At 37.2% G+C, this 18,804-nt stretch overlaps 2 protein-coding genes across 2 annotated transcripts; one reads left to right on the forward strand and one right to left on the reverse strand.

Annotated features, from left to right (window-relative positions):
- The first annotated feature begins 816 nt into the window (after positions 1-816).
- Positions 817-7,001, forward strand: LOC131327260 (uncharacterized). Its single transcript, XM_058360324.1, has 6 exons — positions 817-904; positions 2,848-2,929; positions 3,978-4,047; positions 4,944-5,828; positions 5,921-6,055; positions 6,344-7,001. Exons 1-6 carry the CDS (start codon positions 817-819, stop codon positions 6,515-6,517), a joined length of 1,434 nt encoding a protein of 477 aa, XP_058216307.1. The 3' UTR covers positions 6,518-7,001.
- Positions 7,002-11,527: 4,526 nt separating this feature from the next.
- On the reverse strand, positions 11,528-12,526 carry LOC131327266 (uncharacterized). The gene is made up of 2 exons (XM_058360337.1): positions 11,893-12,526; positions 11,528-11,793 (listed from the first exon to the last, which is right to left on the reverse strand). Exons 1-2 carry the CDS (start codon positions 12,524-12,526, stop codon positions 11,528-11,530), a joined length of 900 nt encoding a protein of 299 aa, XP_058216320.1.
- Between the last annotated feature and the right edge of the window lie 6,278 nt (positions 12,527-18,804).

Consider the following 18,804-nt stretch of genomic DNA (forward strand, 5'->3'; position numbering starts at 1 on the left):
TCTGATTCTTGGACAATAGTAATCAAAGGATTGACCATTCAAATGACAAAAAATCCTTAAAGTTTTCACAGCAATGGATTTACCAAGGAACAAGTTCCAGGGTGAGATTCCTAGGATCATTGACGGGCTAAATTCGATTTGAGGGCTCAACTTATCACACAACAGCCTCATAGGTCATATACCAAAGTTGCTTGGGAATATGACGAAGTTTAAATGGTTAGACCTCTCATCAAACAAGCTCAACAGGGAGATCTCTCCACAACTCACGAATTTAATCTCTCTCAGAACGCTTAACCTTTGGCAGAATTGCCTAACGGGGCCTTTACCTCGAGGCAAACAATTCGATACATTTTTTAATGATTCTTACCGCTTAACCTTTGGCAGAATTGCCTAACGGGGCCTTTACCTCGAGGCAAACAATTCGATACATTTTTTAATGATTCTTACATCAACAACTCGGCGTTATGTGGGCCTCCATTGTCGAATACATGTGGCGATCCTAAGGGAACACAATGATAGGCGCGTATTTAATGTTCACATACGCGTCCTCTAATTTATCATTGCTACGTCTATCTATATTATTACTTGGAGTTTTATGCGTTTATTTTGTGTTGTAGGTATTTGGAGGGTTTTGATACAACAAGCGCTAAATTGGAATATAACGGGGTTCAAAGTTGAGTCGTTTGAATACAATCAGAGTGGTCCTTAACGCAATACGGAGACGAGAGTTTAAAACTGGACTTAATTAATCCACAATTGGACTTGGACTTGGACTTTTGTATTCTAGTTAGGCCTCATAATTATTTGTAACTAAGAATGGGCCCAGGGTTTCAACAATGGGTAATTGGCATGCACGGCTGGGAGCATATAAAAAGGCAACAGAAAGCTGCGCACGAGGAGAGAGGTTTTTGGACGGAAGAAAAGAAAAAAAAGAAAAGCTGCGCTCTTTGGGATTTTTCCACGGACGAAAGAAAAATCAGATGCTGCGAGAGATCACTTTCCGGCGAGAATTTCTGTTAATTTTTTTGGACGTACTTGTTTTATCTGCACAGTTTATCTCCTTCAAGTTTTCAAACTTTTGTTCAATTATTCGTATTTCGGTAACTCGTTTTAATTTCAGTTCTTTATAAAAGTTCTTTATTGATATTTGATTACTTGATATTTCTTGTTTATTTTTCATCTCGCATATTAGAAGCATGTTTCAAATTAGGGTTTTTCTTATTTCTTGTATAATGATTAGTGAGTAGTCGTAAAGGTAGGGTCGTGGGATTATTAGCACACCGTGACCAGGTCGGACACGTTCTGCTCCTGTTTTGGAATAATAATGCAAATGCAATTTTAGGTTATTAAAGAACATTTGTTGGACGAACCCGGGTATCGTCGGAGCCCATGTGAATGGAAGAATGGGAGTCCAAAACTCATTCTCCGCTGCACATGGGTAAACGGCGACCATTAAGGTTCACGTCTTTCGGGGTATCTTTTTCTCACTAAAATCAAACGTTTTAAAGAACAACGATTGGAGTAGGTTAATCCGGACCGGTTGCGAGTGCTATGAACCCAACGACCGTACCTCTTTAATTTTTTGAAAAGTACAATCAATTTTTTAGGTTTTAATTAATCTCAATCAAAACGACAAGGGGTGGCTACCTAAGAGCCCATTAAATTAGTTAAACCCGAGTTTTTAGTTAGCACGCATCACCGTCTCTGTGGATTCGACTCCGGACTTACCGGATATTATGCTACGTCGGTTTCCGCCCTATGCTTGGGACAACCCTTAATTTAGGACTAGGAATCGGTCAAGCACACAGCCACCCCCGTCGACATTCGAAGAAGAAGATTCAGAGCCCGTGAGTGGATTTGGTTGGAAAGTCATACTGCCAGGGTATGGATTTGGACATGTCATAGGATATCTTATGTTCTCGTTTGGTAAACCTTAATGGCTTGTGAAGATGGTTGAAAGTGTTGGAAACAGAAATGGAAAGAGGCTGAAAAGCAATGCTCGGAGACGTGGAGGCAGATGAAATTAGCAAAATGCAATTGGTGTTGTATGGTAAGTGTTCAAATTAATGTCTTTTATCATCTTAAGCCTACAAAAAAAACATACCTTTTGGTTGTAATCTGGCCTGTCTTTGTGATCCTAATTCCTACAATTCGTAGGTTACGATACGAAAATTCTGTTGCAAATTAGTATTATTTCTCTACTGTTTATTGCAAAGCATTGAACTATAAGTTGGAGCCGACATGAGCCCCATGAGCATATATAATTGACTGGGTGTAACGCCACTAATAATAGAATTAGTTAACTTAAAGCTTATACTTGGAAACGGGAAGCACGGATTTTTAAACTTTTTAAAAATACTCCACACAACTTTAAAACACATCTTCAAATATAATAGTATGTACCCGAAACCATTTGATGCACTTGGGTCTATATACATTGAATGACTCTAAGAAAATTATGTTTGAAATTATATTTTAAATTCGTGTATAATAATTTACAAATTGAAGCTACTAAAATTTATTGGGGATAAGAATTAGTTCCTAACATATGTTATTAACGCATTCAACGAGAGACAAAATTTGGTGCGCATTAAGTAAAAAATATTACAGAACTGAGCATTGAAGGAATAAGAAATTAATATAAGTGAAAATTCTATGACATAAATTTAGAAATACACAATAATAACAAGTACTTATGACGATAAATTTAGAACCATGGGTATAATTTTCCACACCATGCGAATCGAACACAATAACCTGCGAAGATGAAATTAATAAAAGGCACTAATTTTAAAGCCTTAAAAAATTGTTTCAATGTATACTGATGGAAAAAATTATTGATCACAGGGACTGTCCATTCTCTATTAATTTCCCATTTTGAAACCAATTTCTTCAATGCCATCATTGATCTGAAGGAGGGCATGAAACTGTGCTGTGAATGCCTAATAATTAGTAGTAAGTACAACAATTAAAAACTAAAATCAGAATATTTAACTTAAAAAACGAATATCTCAAATAATTATTAGTATGCCAAAGAGTAGCTTGATTGACAGGAAGAATCTCTGGGTCACAAACATAGCCAAACTCCAACATCTTCATAAACCAAAACAACAGATGCACACGATGTAATCTCATATACCAAAGATAAAAAGGTAAACACTGAAAGTCAACGTAGAGCAAAACATGATCGCGTGGTTACAGTTATGGGTTGAGTTTTGTAGCTTGTTACGTAAATCTTCCAAGTTTAGTTAGATGCATGTTCAGTAATGCAGTTTAGTTAAAAAGCTACGCGTAGAAAATAGTAGTTACCATACTATGATGACAATACTGAGTTACCATAGTTATATCGAACCTAAAGTCCAAAAAATTACAAATTACTGAGTTCAAAAAAGACGCAGCACAAGATAGAACAGTCACAACTCTTTTTTTATAGGCAAGAGTAATATTTTATTATGGGGGATTTTTAGGCCGGCCCAAAAAATTAGGCTCGGACCTAATTCAGTCCAGCACAAAATATTCTATACCCCCTTTAGTCCCGGCGCTACATTGTGGACAAAAATACCCCTCGCGGGTCAAAACAAGCATCCCGGATCCTCTTGTGGGTCAAAATACACCTCGCGGGTCACGTTCCCGAACCCTCTCCATACGGCTAAACAAAACCCTCTCTCCCCCCAACCACTACAGAACCACCCTAACTCTACCGCTACAGAACCCTAACTCTTCCGCTCAACAGCGCTCTCTCTCTCTCTCTCTCTCTCTCTCTCTCTCTCTCTCTCTCTCTCTCTCTCTCTCTCGTGCAATCGATCAGGCAACAACATTTCAATATGGCAAAAAAAGCTATGTACATTAAAGAATATCGAAAGTCTATGCGAAATTTCTATGCGAACTGTAAAATATGTATATGAGAACCCTAACTCTCATAAACGTGTTGCGTCTATGTGAAGTATGTGTTTTCGAGTTATGTGAACTGTGTGTAGGGTTCTATGTGAAATGTTCTCGATCAGCTCCTTCAAGGAGGAGACTGGCCAGTTATCCTGCGGCAAAGAGGTCAGGATAATAAGCACTTTCGATGGTTTCGCTTTAGGTTTTTCATTTTTGAGTTTTTAATATGAGAATTGTGTATTATACATGACATCTGTCTATGAGAACTGTGTATTTTTCTACTGAAACATTGTATTTTTCCTATGAGAAAACTGTTTATTTTTCTATAAGAACTGTGTACTATACCTATGATGAGACAATGTAAACACTCTATCTAACTTTTGTTCATATATTTAACGGGACTCAAGAAGACTTACAAGATTTGAACTGTGTATTCTGTTCCGAAAGAATACATTTTTAAAGTTACACATCATCATACTTATCCATGAGAACTGTGTATTTCTACGAGAACTGTTTATCAGAACAGTGTATTTTTCTATAAGAACTGTGTGTTATACATGAGATTTGTCTATGAAAATTGTGTATTTTCTACTGGAACATTGTATTTTTCTATGAGAACTGTTTTTTTTTCTATGAGAACTGTGTATTATACATGAGATTTGTCTATAAGAATTGTGAATTTTCTACTGGAACATTGTATTTTTCTATGAAAACTGTGTATTTTTCTATGAGAACTGTGTATTATACATGACATCTGCCTATGAGAACTGTGTATTTTTCTACAGGAACATTGTATTTTTCTATGAGAACTGTTTATTTTTCTATGAGAACTGTGTACTATATCTATGATGAGCCAATGTAAAAACTCTATCTCAATTTTGTTCATATATTTAGCAGGGCACGAGAAGACTTACACATAAGATTTGAAAACTTCTTACGAGATCAGACCAAGAACACTAACAATGGAGGAGGCAGGAGTCATTACAAGATCGAAAACTCAACCTGACAGGCCAGCAACCTCCTTAGTTAGCCAATCATCACAGTACCCTTCGCAAACTTAGGGAAAGAAACGACAAAGATCAAAACAAGAAAAGGTCGCCAAGAAACGCCAAAGGCTTACCCAACAATCTGAATCTGAACCAGACTCCCCAATCCAGACCCAAAAGCAAACCCAACAAAAGAAACATCGGAGCCCAAAACAGAAAAAGAAGGCAATGAAACAAGAATCACAATCACAATCACAATCACAATCACAATCACAACCAGACTCCCCAACCCAGACCCAAAAGCAATGCACATTCAGGTCCAATGTAATAGGAACGGTGGGGCTATTGTCAAAACTGAACTTGAACAATGCCCACTTAGAGCTCTTGAAACAAACACCGTTTTGGATGCTGATTGATGCCATTAGGAAAGGTAAGTTAGCGGAAAAAGCTTGCATGAAGCACGATAAAACCATCCTGAGTATCATTCAGAACTATGATACCAATGACAGCAAGTTCCTCATTGGTGGTAAGAAGGTTGCCATAACAAGGAATGACATCAAGCTAATCTTTGGTATAGCTTGTGGGAACAAACAAATAGGAGATTTGAACAAGAAGAAAAGTGATGTTGCATTTGCAAAAAGAAGGGGGATCCAGGAGGCAAGGATTGGTAGTAAAAAGATGAAAGACATGATCAATGAAATACTTTCAAAAAAAGAGGAATCCATAACTGAAGAAGACATCCAAGATGTAGTCCGCCTTGTATGCATGTTCATTTGCCTGACGCTGTTCTTCTCCACATCAGGAGTCACCATTGCATGGACATATGTGCATTGCATGGAGAAAATAGAAGAAATAAAAGACTACGACTGGGCACAATCCATTGCAGAAACATTGAATACATCAATGCACAAATTCCATGACAAACCAAGAGATGCAACAGGATGTGTGGTGGCATTAATGGTAACTTAAATCTATTTTGCTATGAGAAGTATTTTTGGGTATTCTAATAATTTTCTTTTATTCTAATAATTTCATTTGACCTGTTTTTGCAGTACTGGATTTGTGAACACACGGATTTGATTGCACGACCAAAAAATGAAGCAATTCCAAGACTACTAAACTGGAACACCTCAGACCTGAAAAAAAGAATTGATGATTTTAAAGATTTGAGCAATCTCAACATTACGGTATATACACTAATCAAATTGCTTAACTTGGACACGAAAATACACACTTCTCATAGAAAATTACACACTTTTCATAGAAAATTACACACTTCTCATAGATAAATACACACTTCTTATAGCAAAAACACAGTTCTCATACAAAAAAACACACTTCTCATACACAGTACTCATAGAAAAATACACGGTTATCATATGAAAAACACAATTCTCATACAGAAAAATACACACTTCTCATACACAGTTCTCAATAAAAATACACAATTCTGATTGTGAGTTCACATCTTTCAGGTATATGAGAAAGAACTTCAAGAAACATGTCAAGAGGCTCAAGTCTACAGCATGCCACACCCAGAAGTTGTAGATGACAATGACAAGGGAACTATATCACAGATGATGCAGCATACACAATCTCCACAAAGTCCGGCACTACGACTTGATGAGATACACTTAACTGAAAAATAGCAAACATCTCCTCTTGTGTCAACATCATCTCCTAAGAAACAACAAGCAATGTTCTCACAATCACAATCAGGCGAGACTATGGTTCCAAGTACCTACCAACCTCTGGACTCCATTAATTTCAGTCAGGGCCTAATTAAAGAGCACAACCAGATGGGTAAATTCTGTGACAGCTTACTGGAGGACAATGATCAAGTTATCATCAAGGATCTCCAGCAACAAGTCCAATATATTCAGAATCAAAAACAAATAGTTGAACAACAAAACCACGGACTTCAAAAGGACAAGGATACAATGAAAAATGAGTTTGAGGAAATGTAAAAAGAACGGGATGCAATGAAAGAAAAGCTGCAGAAGATTGTAACTATGTCCAACACAATGTTGCAGGCCCAAGAACAACACAAGTTCCTGATAGAGAAGACTGCAGTCTTGGAAAAGGACAGCGATACAATGAAAAATCAGCTGTTGAAAATGGAAAAAGAAAGGGATTCACTGGAACAAATGCTGTAGAAGATGGATACTATCTCAAACGTTTTGAAAAAGGACAGGGATGAAATGGAAAAACAGCTGCTGAAAATGGGAAAAGAAAGGGATGAATTTGAAAAACAGAAACATATGATGCTGCAACAATTTGAAATTGAGAAGAACAAAATCAAAAAGGCCTTTACGATGCAAATTGAATCCCTAATGATCGAGAAGGGCCAGCTGCAAAAGTATCTGAGCACAATTGAACAAAGGCAAAAGACTATAATTGTTCAAAAAGATGCAGAAATAAGCAGCCTAACCAACAAGCTTTCCCTCACCAGCAAGCTTTCCATCCAACCGCAACATACCAAAGAACCTCAAAAGCATTTACCGGTTCTCGAGACTGATTCCTCTTTGCTCACACAAAGAAGTGAGGAAGCAATACATAACATCACACAAACGTACACTGATCAGAAGATTGAGCAAGTGGTCCATGAAGTTACACAACTATATGCTCATGCCGGGAAAGATTCTGAAGAGGACAACAAAGATGATAATGCAAAACAAAGACAACGAAGGCAAAAAATGGATGACAAGTATTACTATGGTTCAATCACAAAGGATGGTCACAAAAAAGAACAAATTGTCCTTGTCGAAAGTGACAAGCCACAAGCAGAAATCAAGAAACTTGATGACAAGATTCCTTCCCTAGGAAAAAAGGCAGACATTGTCCTTGCCTTGCTACCTGACGAATGCCAAGAAACAATCAGAAAATTTTGGAAACTCGAGGAGGGATGGTAAAAATGCTAAACCCAACAATTTACTGTCTTTAAATCATTTCAGATTGGCTAATGTTATGTATATCATGCAGTACGCACATATGGGATTGTGAATTAGATGACCTGCGCATATATCAAGAAGATGTGAGGTTTCTGCTATGTGATCAAGAATTAACAGGCCAGGTAACACAATAAAAAAAGAAGCAACTCCCTTTCTGTATTTTAAGAGAAATGTATATGAGATCTGTGCTTTTGTATGAGAACTGTATTTTTTCTATCAGAACTCTGTTTTTTATATCAGAACTGTACGTGATAAACAAATACTTTTTACATTCTAATACAGCCAATAGATGCCTACGTCCACTTGCTGACTACAACACTACAACCACCAACATCTGGACCATCCTTTTCATTGGGAATAGAAGATTCCCAATAAGATATGCCGTTTGTCTTCAACAGCTTTTCATCAGTAAGAAAAGGAAGCACTCTCTCACAATTCATGTAGCATACACTCACAGTTAAGAGGTTGCCTAATTATCTTCTTTCGAAATAGACCTTCTTTGGAGGTGATCAAAACTCAGCTAACAGAGCACTTGATGTCGTCCGCTCAAAGATTTTGAACACCAAAACAATCCTTATTCCAATATTTGGTTCAAGCCATTATACTTTGCTTGAGCTAGACACCATTGACCAAGAATGGAGGTTCTACAACTCCATCCACAGACAAGGGAGAAGAGATAAATACTGTGAAGCAACTGCCAATCTGGTAACATAATCCCTCCTTATTCTAAGAAAAATATATGAACTCTTTCAACTGTGTATTGTAGTCTATGTGAACAAACTATGTGAAATGTGTATCGTTAATGTATCCATGATCATATTCTGTAACAAAGAAAGAATGTCACGAACTACATCAACCAACAATGCAAGAAGAAGATTAAAACCTCTGCAAAGCTCGTGGATAATGCACCACAACAAGAACCAGGCTCGTAAGTATCCTTCAACTACCAAAACTCGTCACTGCATCTTATATAAGCCCCTAACATTAGTCTTGTATTCACAGGGTTGATTGTGCAGTTGTTGTTGCCTACATCATTCGCCAAAAGCTAATGAAAAAACCAATTAAAAGCGACCTTATAAAGCAACAATGCCTTCAAATGAGAGCTGATATTGTGCAAGCATTTGTCAGTGACCCGAAGAGATCATGGACTCCAGAAATCTATCATAATAGAATGGAAAATCTCAGACTGCAAAAATATTATGACGACCAGGAGCTTCTTGAAGAGAAGAAAAAAAAGGCATAGATTCAACTTACTCATCAAAGTTGGTAGTGGTGTTGTTCATCAGTTGTATAGTGGTTAATGAGTTGTTTAGTTTATTGGTAAATGAAGATATACAATCTCAGACTGCAAAAATAGTTTTGGAAGTGAAAGTAGTGCAGATGGGTAATGACATGGTGGAGGTAATGTTCATGACTTGTATAGTGGTTAATGTGTACTGTTCAGTTTAGTGATTAATGAAAATATACAATCATCTTTCTCTGAACTCTATTTTTTATTGTTCAAATTTTGCAGTTCGCATTGGAGGAAAAAAACAGTTCTCATACACACTTCTCATACAAAAATTTGCAGTTCGCATAGAAAAAATACAGTTCTCATACACACTTCTCATAAAAAAATTCACAATTCTCATAGAAACCTAACATAGCAGAAACCTCATTAACCACTGCAAAAATATTAGTTTTGGATGTGAAAGTAGTACACATGGGTAATGACGTGGTGGAGGTGTTGTTCATGACATGTATATATTGGTTAATGAGTTGTTTAGTTTACTGGTTAATCAAGATATACAATCATCTTTCTCTAAATTTCATTTTTCATTGTTCACAGTTTACAGTTCGCATAGAGGAAAAACACAGTTCTCATAGAAAAATTTGCAGTTCACATAGAAAAAACACAGTTCTCATAGAAAATTTCACAATTCTCATAGAAAATAACCAATTCTCATAAAAAATTTAAAGGGTATTTTTGTAAATTACATCTTCAACGTGAAACCTTATTTTATATGGCCTATAAATACCCCTCTTCCTCTTCCCATTTCTTCATTTCCCACCCTCAACACAACTACAACAAAAAAATCCTAAAAAATGGCAGAAGACTTGGCAAGACTCATCAAAGATGCCGTAGATGCATCACTCAAAGAGACCAGTGAAAAACTTGATGAAACCTAAGCCCGATTCTTCGAAAACCAGGACAACATCAACCTTCTTAAGAAAAAAGTGCAGATTTTCAAAGATTGGAAACTTGCCAAAAATTTGGCAAAGGAAGCGGAAGCAGAAGAAGCCACTACTAGCAGAAACGTGCGACCAAGAAGACAACCACCAACTAATTAGGGATCTAATTTTTCAGTTTGGCTGTTCTATGTTTTTTTTTTTTTCTTTCTTTCTTTCTTAGTAGATCTCTTGTTTAAATCTGGTACTTTCTTCTTCTCCTTGTATTTGGATCTATCAATTCCATCTAGGATGTTTGAAATGTGTACTTTCTTCTATCGTCAGGTGTATTCAACGATGTATGTCTTATAAATCTGGATGTTTTTCCTTATTTATTATATTTCTAATTGCCAAAAATACTTAAACCAAAAAATAAAAGTCACAATTAATTAGTAATCTCGAATATATTCTATTTTTTATTTTATTTATTATTATTATTATTTATTATTTTTCAAACAAAGATCTCTATATTTTATTTTTGTTGTTTTTGTTTTGTTTTTTGTTTTTTATACCCAAAATCGTTGCACTTAAAACCGTTCACCACGTGTATCACTACCATCTTCTCACTCCATTAAATACCTGAAAGGTTAAACACCGCACACGGCTTTTCATTTCTAGAGAGAGAGAAGAAATCTCTGACGCAAACTACAATGGCAGCCCCAAATCAGAACGCTCCGGACGACACTCCACCAAACAACGCTCCAAAAATCTCAACCATGGAGGATGTTGTGAAAAAGATCATTGAGGAGCATGTGGCTCCACTCAAAGCTGAAGTGGAACGCCTGCATCGCCAGCACAGGATACAGAGCATGGATCTTCTCCGCCTCAGGTTAGACATCCAGGCATTGATGGACGCTCACAGAGCAGGAGGGAACAAGGAGGACGAGGGCGAGGAAGAGAAAGATGCACAGTAGAAGTTAGGGTTTGGTGCCTCAACTACTTTTTGAAAAATTAGGGTTTCTAGTTGGGGTTCATCAACATTTTGGGGATTTTTTGCGACTTTTTGGCTCCTTCCTCAAATGATTAAGGAATCTAACTCCGATGAACATTAGGGTTTGTAGTTGCGTTAAACCACTGATGCTGTAATTAGTGCTATCTGACTCTGATGATAATTAGGGTCTTCTGAATGTTAAGCTGGATTTCATCTATGTTAACAATCGTTTGCTATTTGTTAGTATGGTTTGGTGTATGTCAATTTGATGCATGTTCTCTTAGAATTTAACTTATCATCGAAAATACACACTTCTCATAGGGGAAAAAATACTTCTCATAGAAAAAAAAACACTTCTCATAGAAAAAAACACTTCTTATGAAAAAATACACACTTCTCATAGAAAAAAAAACACTTTTCATAGAAAAAAACACACTTCTCATAGAACAAAACACACTTCTCATAGAACAAAACACAGAATTAGTTAAAAAACACAAAAAAAATTCTTATTCTCAACAATTATTTCATGAATCAAATCCAATAACATTGTTTTTTGTACAACTCAATTATTAAAACCTAAAACTAGGCCTCAAATCCTCCTTACAAGTAAGTTTATTATGATTCTCTATCTTCCCACACCTACCACACTTCATTTCTCTAACCTTCTCCCCATTCGAACGAATCCTCTTCTTCTTAGGCCGCCCTGGAGGCTTTTTTGACAATGGTGGCAGAATACTAGTACCACAATCAACCACATCACCTTTCAACAATGACGCAACTGAGTAAATTGGTTTTGAATACACCTGACGATAACTCTCAACATGAAAAAAACGCTCTACATACAAGTTCAAATCCTTACCACTATATTTGATAGCACAGACAGCGTGGCAACAAGGGAATCCATTCAACTACCACCAACAACAACTGCATGTACGCCTCCCAATATCAACACATATAGACGGATCCGTGTCAACTTCAAATATATCAGCACTTGAAGGAATCACTTTCCATGTTTTAACTAAATCATATAACTTCTCCAACCGAGACTCCCAATAAGGACAAATCACCTGATCCAATTTACTTGTCATTTCTCTCCTCAAACACATTGATTTCATCATCTTCTTCCTTATACGATCAACCATATCCACCACGGGCAATTCATGCTCTTTCAATATCCATGAGTTAAAGCACTCAGCTAGACTAGAGGATATTGCTCCATAACGTTGCCCCGGGAAAAAAATATTTGCCCACCGCTCATTAGGCAACTCCGACAGAAAATAAACAACAGCTGCACCACCGTGTTTCAGCAAATTACCCATATGCTGATTAAACTTTGCCACAGTGGGAGTATAAGCACATTTTGAAAACACTCTGATCAAACCCTCTTTATACTTGACATTTGTGGACGCCAAAGCAGTACGCAAATTGCACTTCAAATGATAGAGACGGTAAGCATGAAAGCTTGAAGGAAACACCTTAGCAATACCCTCTTTTATTCCTCTGTGACGGTCAGATATAAAAACAAAAACCCTTCTGTCTTCATCCAAAATACCATGCAACTTCTCCATAAACCAAAGCTAATTATCATTATTCTCAGAATCAACCACACCAAAGCACAATGGAAATAGACCTGAGAAGGAAAAAATAATTCAGTTACCAGTTCATACATATGGCAAAATCAATTCTCACACTTCAAGAACCAGTTCTCATAATTTTGAAAACAGTTCTCATATTTCTCATAGTGCATTATAGCCTATGTGAACTGTATGTTATATTCATATGAGAATTGTATATGTAATCTATTTCATACCTGCATTACCATCTTTAGCTCAATCACACATCAAGCATCCTATATGACTATAAGAAACCAGTTCTCATAGTTCAGACACCAGTTCTCATAGTTCTGAAAACAATTCTCATATTTCTCATACTGCATTGTAGCCTATGTGAAATGTGTGTAAGTAGTCGTATGAGAATTGTATATGTGATCTATTTCATACCTGCATTACCATCTTTAGCTGAAGTAGACATCAAGCATCCCATATGCCTTGCCTTCAAGAACGTTGCGTCAACGGATAAAACAGGCCTACAGTGCTTAAATCCTTGTACACATGCATCAAATGCTACAAACAACCTCAAAAAATGATTTGTGATTTGATCCCACTCAACATCAAAAACACTTCTAGGATCCGAATTCAGAACAACATTACGATACCATTGAAGTTGATTAAAAGAATCTGAATAATCTCCAAATGCACTTGACTTGGCTTTCTGGACAGCTAATCAAGCACGATTATATGACACATCCACCCCATAATACTCCTTCAAATCATCAACAACATCAACAGGACGTTTCTTTGACTTGTCTCGAACATCATCCTTTATCAATTGACTAATCAGAGATGAATTAGCATGACAGTTCTTTGTCGTACGCCCAGCAACACCACAACAATGAACATTATAATACCTTTTGATGTAAAAGCAACCACTGACCTTGTCAAGTCTAGCATGGATATTCCACTTGCAAGATTTTACCTTACAAACTGCAGTCACTCTCTCTGTTTCATTCTTTACAAAGTCAAACTCAAAAGAATGAACAATTGAATATTTCCGCAATGCATCACGAAAACCTTCCGAACCCCCGACAAACAACTGACCAACACTTTTAATAAGCTCTTTCCACGCGTCCAACAACCTTGGCCGATGCTGATGCGAGCAAAACATAGCTCCCAAATCATCCTCTTTACCTACATATTCCATTGATTCCAACCGACAGCCGACTAACCCTTGCCCACTGAAACAAATGCCCTTACTAGTGCTAGCACCACCACTATCGAAAACCCCACTACTATTAGCACCAACATCAACACCACACCCACTAATATCACTATCAAAATCATGACTGTCTACTACTGTAACTTCAATGCAATTCAATCCAATACTATCAGCTACAGCAAACATCACCTCCAAATCTTCATCATTATATAACATGGTACTAGGATGATCACGTATAGCATAAAAGAGTTGCAATGAGTGTCTTCTCAACTCACTAAACTTGCCATACAATATCTTCATAAAATCTCCAATTCTCGACGACCGAGACAACTTTATTCCAGCACACAATCCATTGTATTTACAAAACAAAATCAACGATTTCTCCGTTTCCCTAACAAAAAAAACAAACAATTCACACAAAGAAAAATGACACAATTCTCATAAACCAACACAGTTCTCCTATAAAAAACACAGTTCTCATATAAATAAACACAGTTCTCATTTTAAAAACACAATTCTCACAAACACTTCTCATGCAAAAAACACAAAAAGACAGTTCACATCAAAATCTAACAAACAAACACAATGATAGTTCAAGCTAGGCCTCAATCTAACAACAAAAACAACATTTAAATAATAAAAATATGAAAATAATCACAAAAACAGTAAAAAAATCAAAATCTAACAACATAAACGCGTGCAAAATACACAAAACGACAATTCACATCAAATTCATATGAGAACTATAGTTCAGAAACCAGTTCTCATAGTTCAGAAACCAGTTCTCATAGTTCAGAGACCAGTTCTCATAGTTCAGACACCAGCTCTCGTAATTCAGAAACCAGGTCTCATAGTTCAGAAACCAGTTCTCATAGTTCAGAAAACAGTTCTCATAGTTCAGAAATCAGTTCTCATTTTAAAGAAACCAGTTCTCATAGTTCAGAAAACAGTTCTCATAGTTCAGAAACTAGTTCTCATAGTTCAGACACCAGCTCTCGTAATTCAGAAATCAATTCTCATAGATCTAAAAACAGTTCTCATATATCAAAACAATCACATAAACACTGAAAATAAATAAATCTACCAACAAAAACAACATTAAATACCTCATCTGCTCGACTCCATCAACCTGCATCTCCTCACGCACCACAAAGCTACAACGAATCACAAAGCAACATACATCACTACTAAATGAAAAGTACATCAACTGAATAACTAATCAAATCTAACAACATACTCAAAAATACCTCAACAGATCGATTGAATCTCAATCCAACGCAATTCCTCCTCTCAATCGAACATCAATCGCTCAAGCTAGACATCAATCGTTCTCTCTATCGCGATCTCTCCCTAGATCTCGATATCTCTCTCTCTCTCTCTCGAGATCGCTCTCACGATCGCGATCGCGATCGCGCTCTCTCTCTCTCTCTCTATCTGTCTTCTCTCTCCGCCAATATTCTTTTGAAAACAAGCCTATATATAGTAAACCCGGAAAAGGTCAAAAACGTCCATCACCCAACATACCCGAGCCATTCAGCTTCGGGAAAATATTTCAGGGTTGGGATCATTCCGAGGCTAGAAAGGAGGACCGGCCTCTAATTATCTATTAAAGAAAATGAGAAGGGGAATTCAACCAAAAGTTGGAGTGTAAAGTTGGAACTTTTTGGTTCATCGGAACTGGAAATAAGATTTACTATTTGTATATAGTTGGAGTTATTGATTTTTCACGCTCCCACTTTTATAACTACACTCTTTTTGGTTTTTTGGGCCCTTAGTTTTTAGAATCACACCAAGGAACACCGGAGTTGTGGTTCCTTTCGTTAAAAAGCCAAGAGGGATAAGAGAGATTCGAAAAAAAAGAGTGCGTAGTGGAAAAAGAGAGAATACCAGATATCGAAAGCTTTGGGGCAATCACGAAGAACATGAATGGTATTTCTCGTCAAATTCGGACAGAGAGAATACGACATTGAAAAGCTCATTCTCACTTCTGGAACAAGGACGTGGCCCGTTAATTGCAATAAGGGAATATTCAACGGCCAAGATTGGCTTGACTTTCTAAACGTCCATTCTCTAGATGTTGTCAAAGTTGTCGTCTTCACTTACGACATCTGTACTAACAAGGTTCAAGTTCTCACATGCTCCTATTTTTTGCCAAAAGTTGAAATAATGGTACACAAAAGTTTGTTTTGGTCGGCAAGAGAGAAATTTTATTCAAAACTCCAAAGGGTACATCGATCAAGGGAAAGAGTAAGAATGCATCACTACTAGAACATAAATCCCAACGAGGTTGGCACTTATGTCATAATACTATCATGTGCATACCACAATCCCGGAGGAAGAAACAAAAAGAAAGACATCCAATAAAGTATTGGACGTACCCCAAAAAATACAATCACAATATCAAATCCATATACTAAATTTTAATCCTCCTGATTCCATTCAAACTCCTCTTGAAATCCTCAATGGAATAATCCTTGATGTCAAACTTTCCTTTTATCCAAACACATTCTAATCTTGACCAAGTCACTCAGCTCTTCCACATCTTTTGAGACGTTGTTGAAAATGAAATCATTCCTTGCTTTCCAAAGTGTCCACAAGACTGCAAAAAAACAAGTCTCCCAGCAAGACTTTTCTAAATTCTTAAATCTGTGAGAAAACTACCAATTCATGAGCAAAGTTAAAGAACCCGGACAAACCCATGTTGTGTCCCACCACCTAATGATTGAGGACCAAAGCTGCCACGGAAATTTGCAAAACAAGAGCAAATGCACTGGTGACTCAATATGCAGAGAGCAAAAAGGGCATATAGATCATTACCTGAAACAAGGATTCCTCTGCTGCACAAAATGGATTTTGTTGCTATTCTATTTTGGATGGCCTGCCAAACGAAAACTTCAATTTTGGGGGGACATAAGTTCCTCCAAATCACACTGAGCCACCCATTTTGATTTTCCATCTGGTTTTCCCATTCTGCATAAGCTGAGCTTACTGAGAAAATTTTGTTGGCATTCCACCTCGATCCATTCCATAATATCATCTCTGGACCTAGCCATCTGGAATCCTTGAAGTTTCTAAAGAAGCCTCTGTTTTTGCTCTTCTTGCCACACTCGCAAAGGTCTTTTTTGAAAAGCAAATTCCAGGCAGGTTCTTCTCCCTCTTGTAGCATGTCTTTTATCAAGGAATTTTTCTGTAATGATAATAGGAACAGCCTAGGAAATTCTTGTTTAAGTGGTACTTCCCCGATCCAAATCTGGTCCCAAAACCTTGTTGAAGCCCTTGAGCAAACTCTGATTCTAAAACCTTGTTGAACCACGTTACAAAGTGTTGAGGACTCCTTAGTCCTTACCTATGGAGCAAATATCACTCCACATAGTTGAAACTTTTCTAGGATCTGGAGTTGTTGGGACTGAAAAATCATTCCTCAAACCGTACTTATTTGAGACCACCTTGGTCCATAAGGCATCCTTCTCCTCAGTAAACCTCCACCACCATTTTGCAAGTAAGGCCTCGTTACGAACCATTAGTCTTTTGATTCCTAATCCCCCACACCCTTTGCTCCTAGTTACTGACTCCCATTTCACTAGGCTCGTCTTTCTCTTTTCACTTGCACCTCCCCAAAGAAATTTTCTTTGCATTTTCTCCAAGTTCTTTGCCACTCCCACTGGAATTTTGAACAATGACATGTAGTATATAGGTAGAGAGTTCAAGGTGGATTTGATCAGAGTAATCCTTCCACCTGTGGACAAAAATCTGGTTTTCCAGAGGGCTAATCTCTTAGAAACCCTCTCGACAATTGGCTTCCAAGTCTTTACCCTTCTAGGATTAGCTCCCACAGGAAGACCCAAGCAATTCATTGGGAGCTTACCTTTCAAACAGCCCATAATCTCAGCCAAAACCTCCACTTCCTGATCTTTAATACCCACACCACACATCATGCTTTTAGAGAAGTTTATCTTCAGTCCGGACATCAGTTGGAAGCATCTAAGAATCCTTTTAACCCTTCTAATCTCCTCTGGATTGTTATTACAAAAAAGTAGTGTGTCATCTGCAAACTGTAGGTGAGTCACAGCCAGTCTAGTATACCCAATCTCCACTCCTTTAATTAAACCCAGACCTCTTGCTCTTTCAAAAAGAATGTTGAGAGCTTCCACCACAATATTAAAAAGGAAAGGGGACAAGGGGTCTCCCTGCCTCAGACCCTTGTGAGATTTGAATTCCTGAGTTGGTGATCCATTTACTAAAACTGACAATGACATAGAGGAAATGCATTCCTTGATCCAATTACACCACTTTTCTCCGCATCCCATTTTCCTTAGCAGGTCCAACAAAAAATTCCAGTTAACACAATCATAAGCTTTTTGAAAATCAATTTTTAGTAGGATACCTCCTTTCTTGTTATTTTTCCATAAATGGATAATTTCATTTGCAACAAGGGCACCATCCAGAATATGTTTGCCTCCCACAAAGGCAGCCTTCTGCTAACGTTGAAAGAACGGTGAAATGTATCATCATTTCCTCCTACAACCACAAGTATAATGGATTTCTTTCTTCTCGACAAGTTGTATAGCCCTAACTTGATTACTATTTCTGGTCATTTATTATGCATTTATATATTAGTCGACTCCTACTCGACAACCAAGTAAGGAAAAATAAAATAGGGTTTTTAAAACAATTTTATCAATGTTTGTTCATCTTTAATGCCCCCAGTTGGGTCATAGGCTCACGTAAATAAGCTCAGCAAAGTTTGATCAATGAGTATTAAAGAGCACAACTAAAAAGAGAACAAGGCCCTAAAATTGAAGAGCTTGGAAGTTTAAGCAAGCTACAGGGTAGATTAATTGTTTATGATTTACAAAATGTGAAAGACAAGGAAGAAGCAAATGGAGCCCACATGTCTGAAAAATATAAATTACAGAAAATAAAAACAGCGGGCCACCCTACTTTTCCGTTGTCAATTACAGTACCATGCCTTGCCTACCATGTATCATTCTATCTCCTTCCATAAAAAGCTTCCCGTCATTGATTTTCGTACTGGATACGGATGCGAATGCAACAGCCAAAATGAGAATCG

This window comes from Rhododendron vialii, chromosome 1a (genome assembly GCF_030253575.1).
Source record: "Rhododendron vialii isolate Sample 1 chromosome 1a, ASM3025357v1".
In the NCBI taxonomy this organism is placed as follows: domain Eukaryota; kingdom Viridiplantae; phylum Streptophyta; class Magnoliopsida; order Ericales; family Ericaceae; genus Rhododendron; species Rhododendron vialii.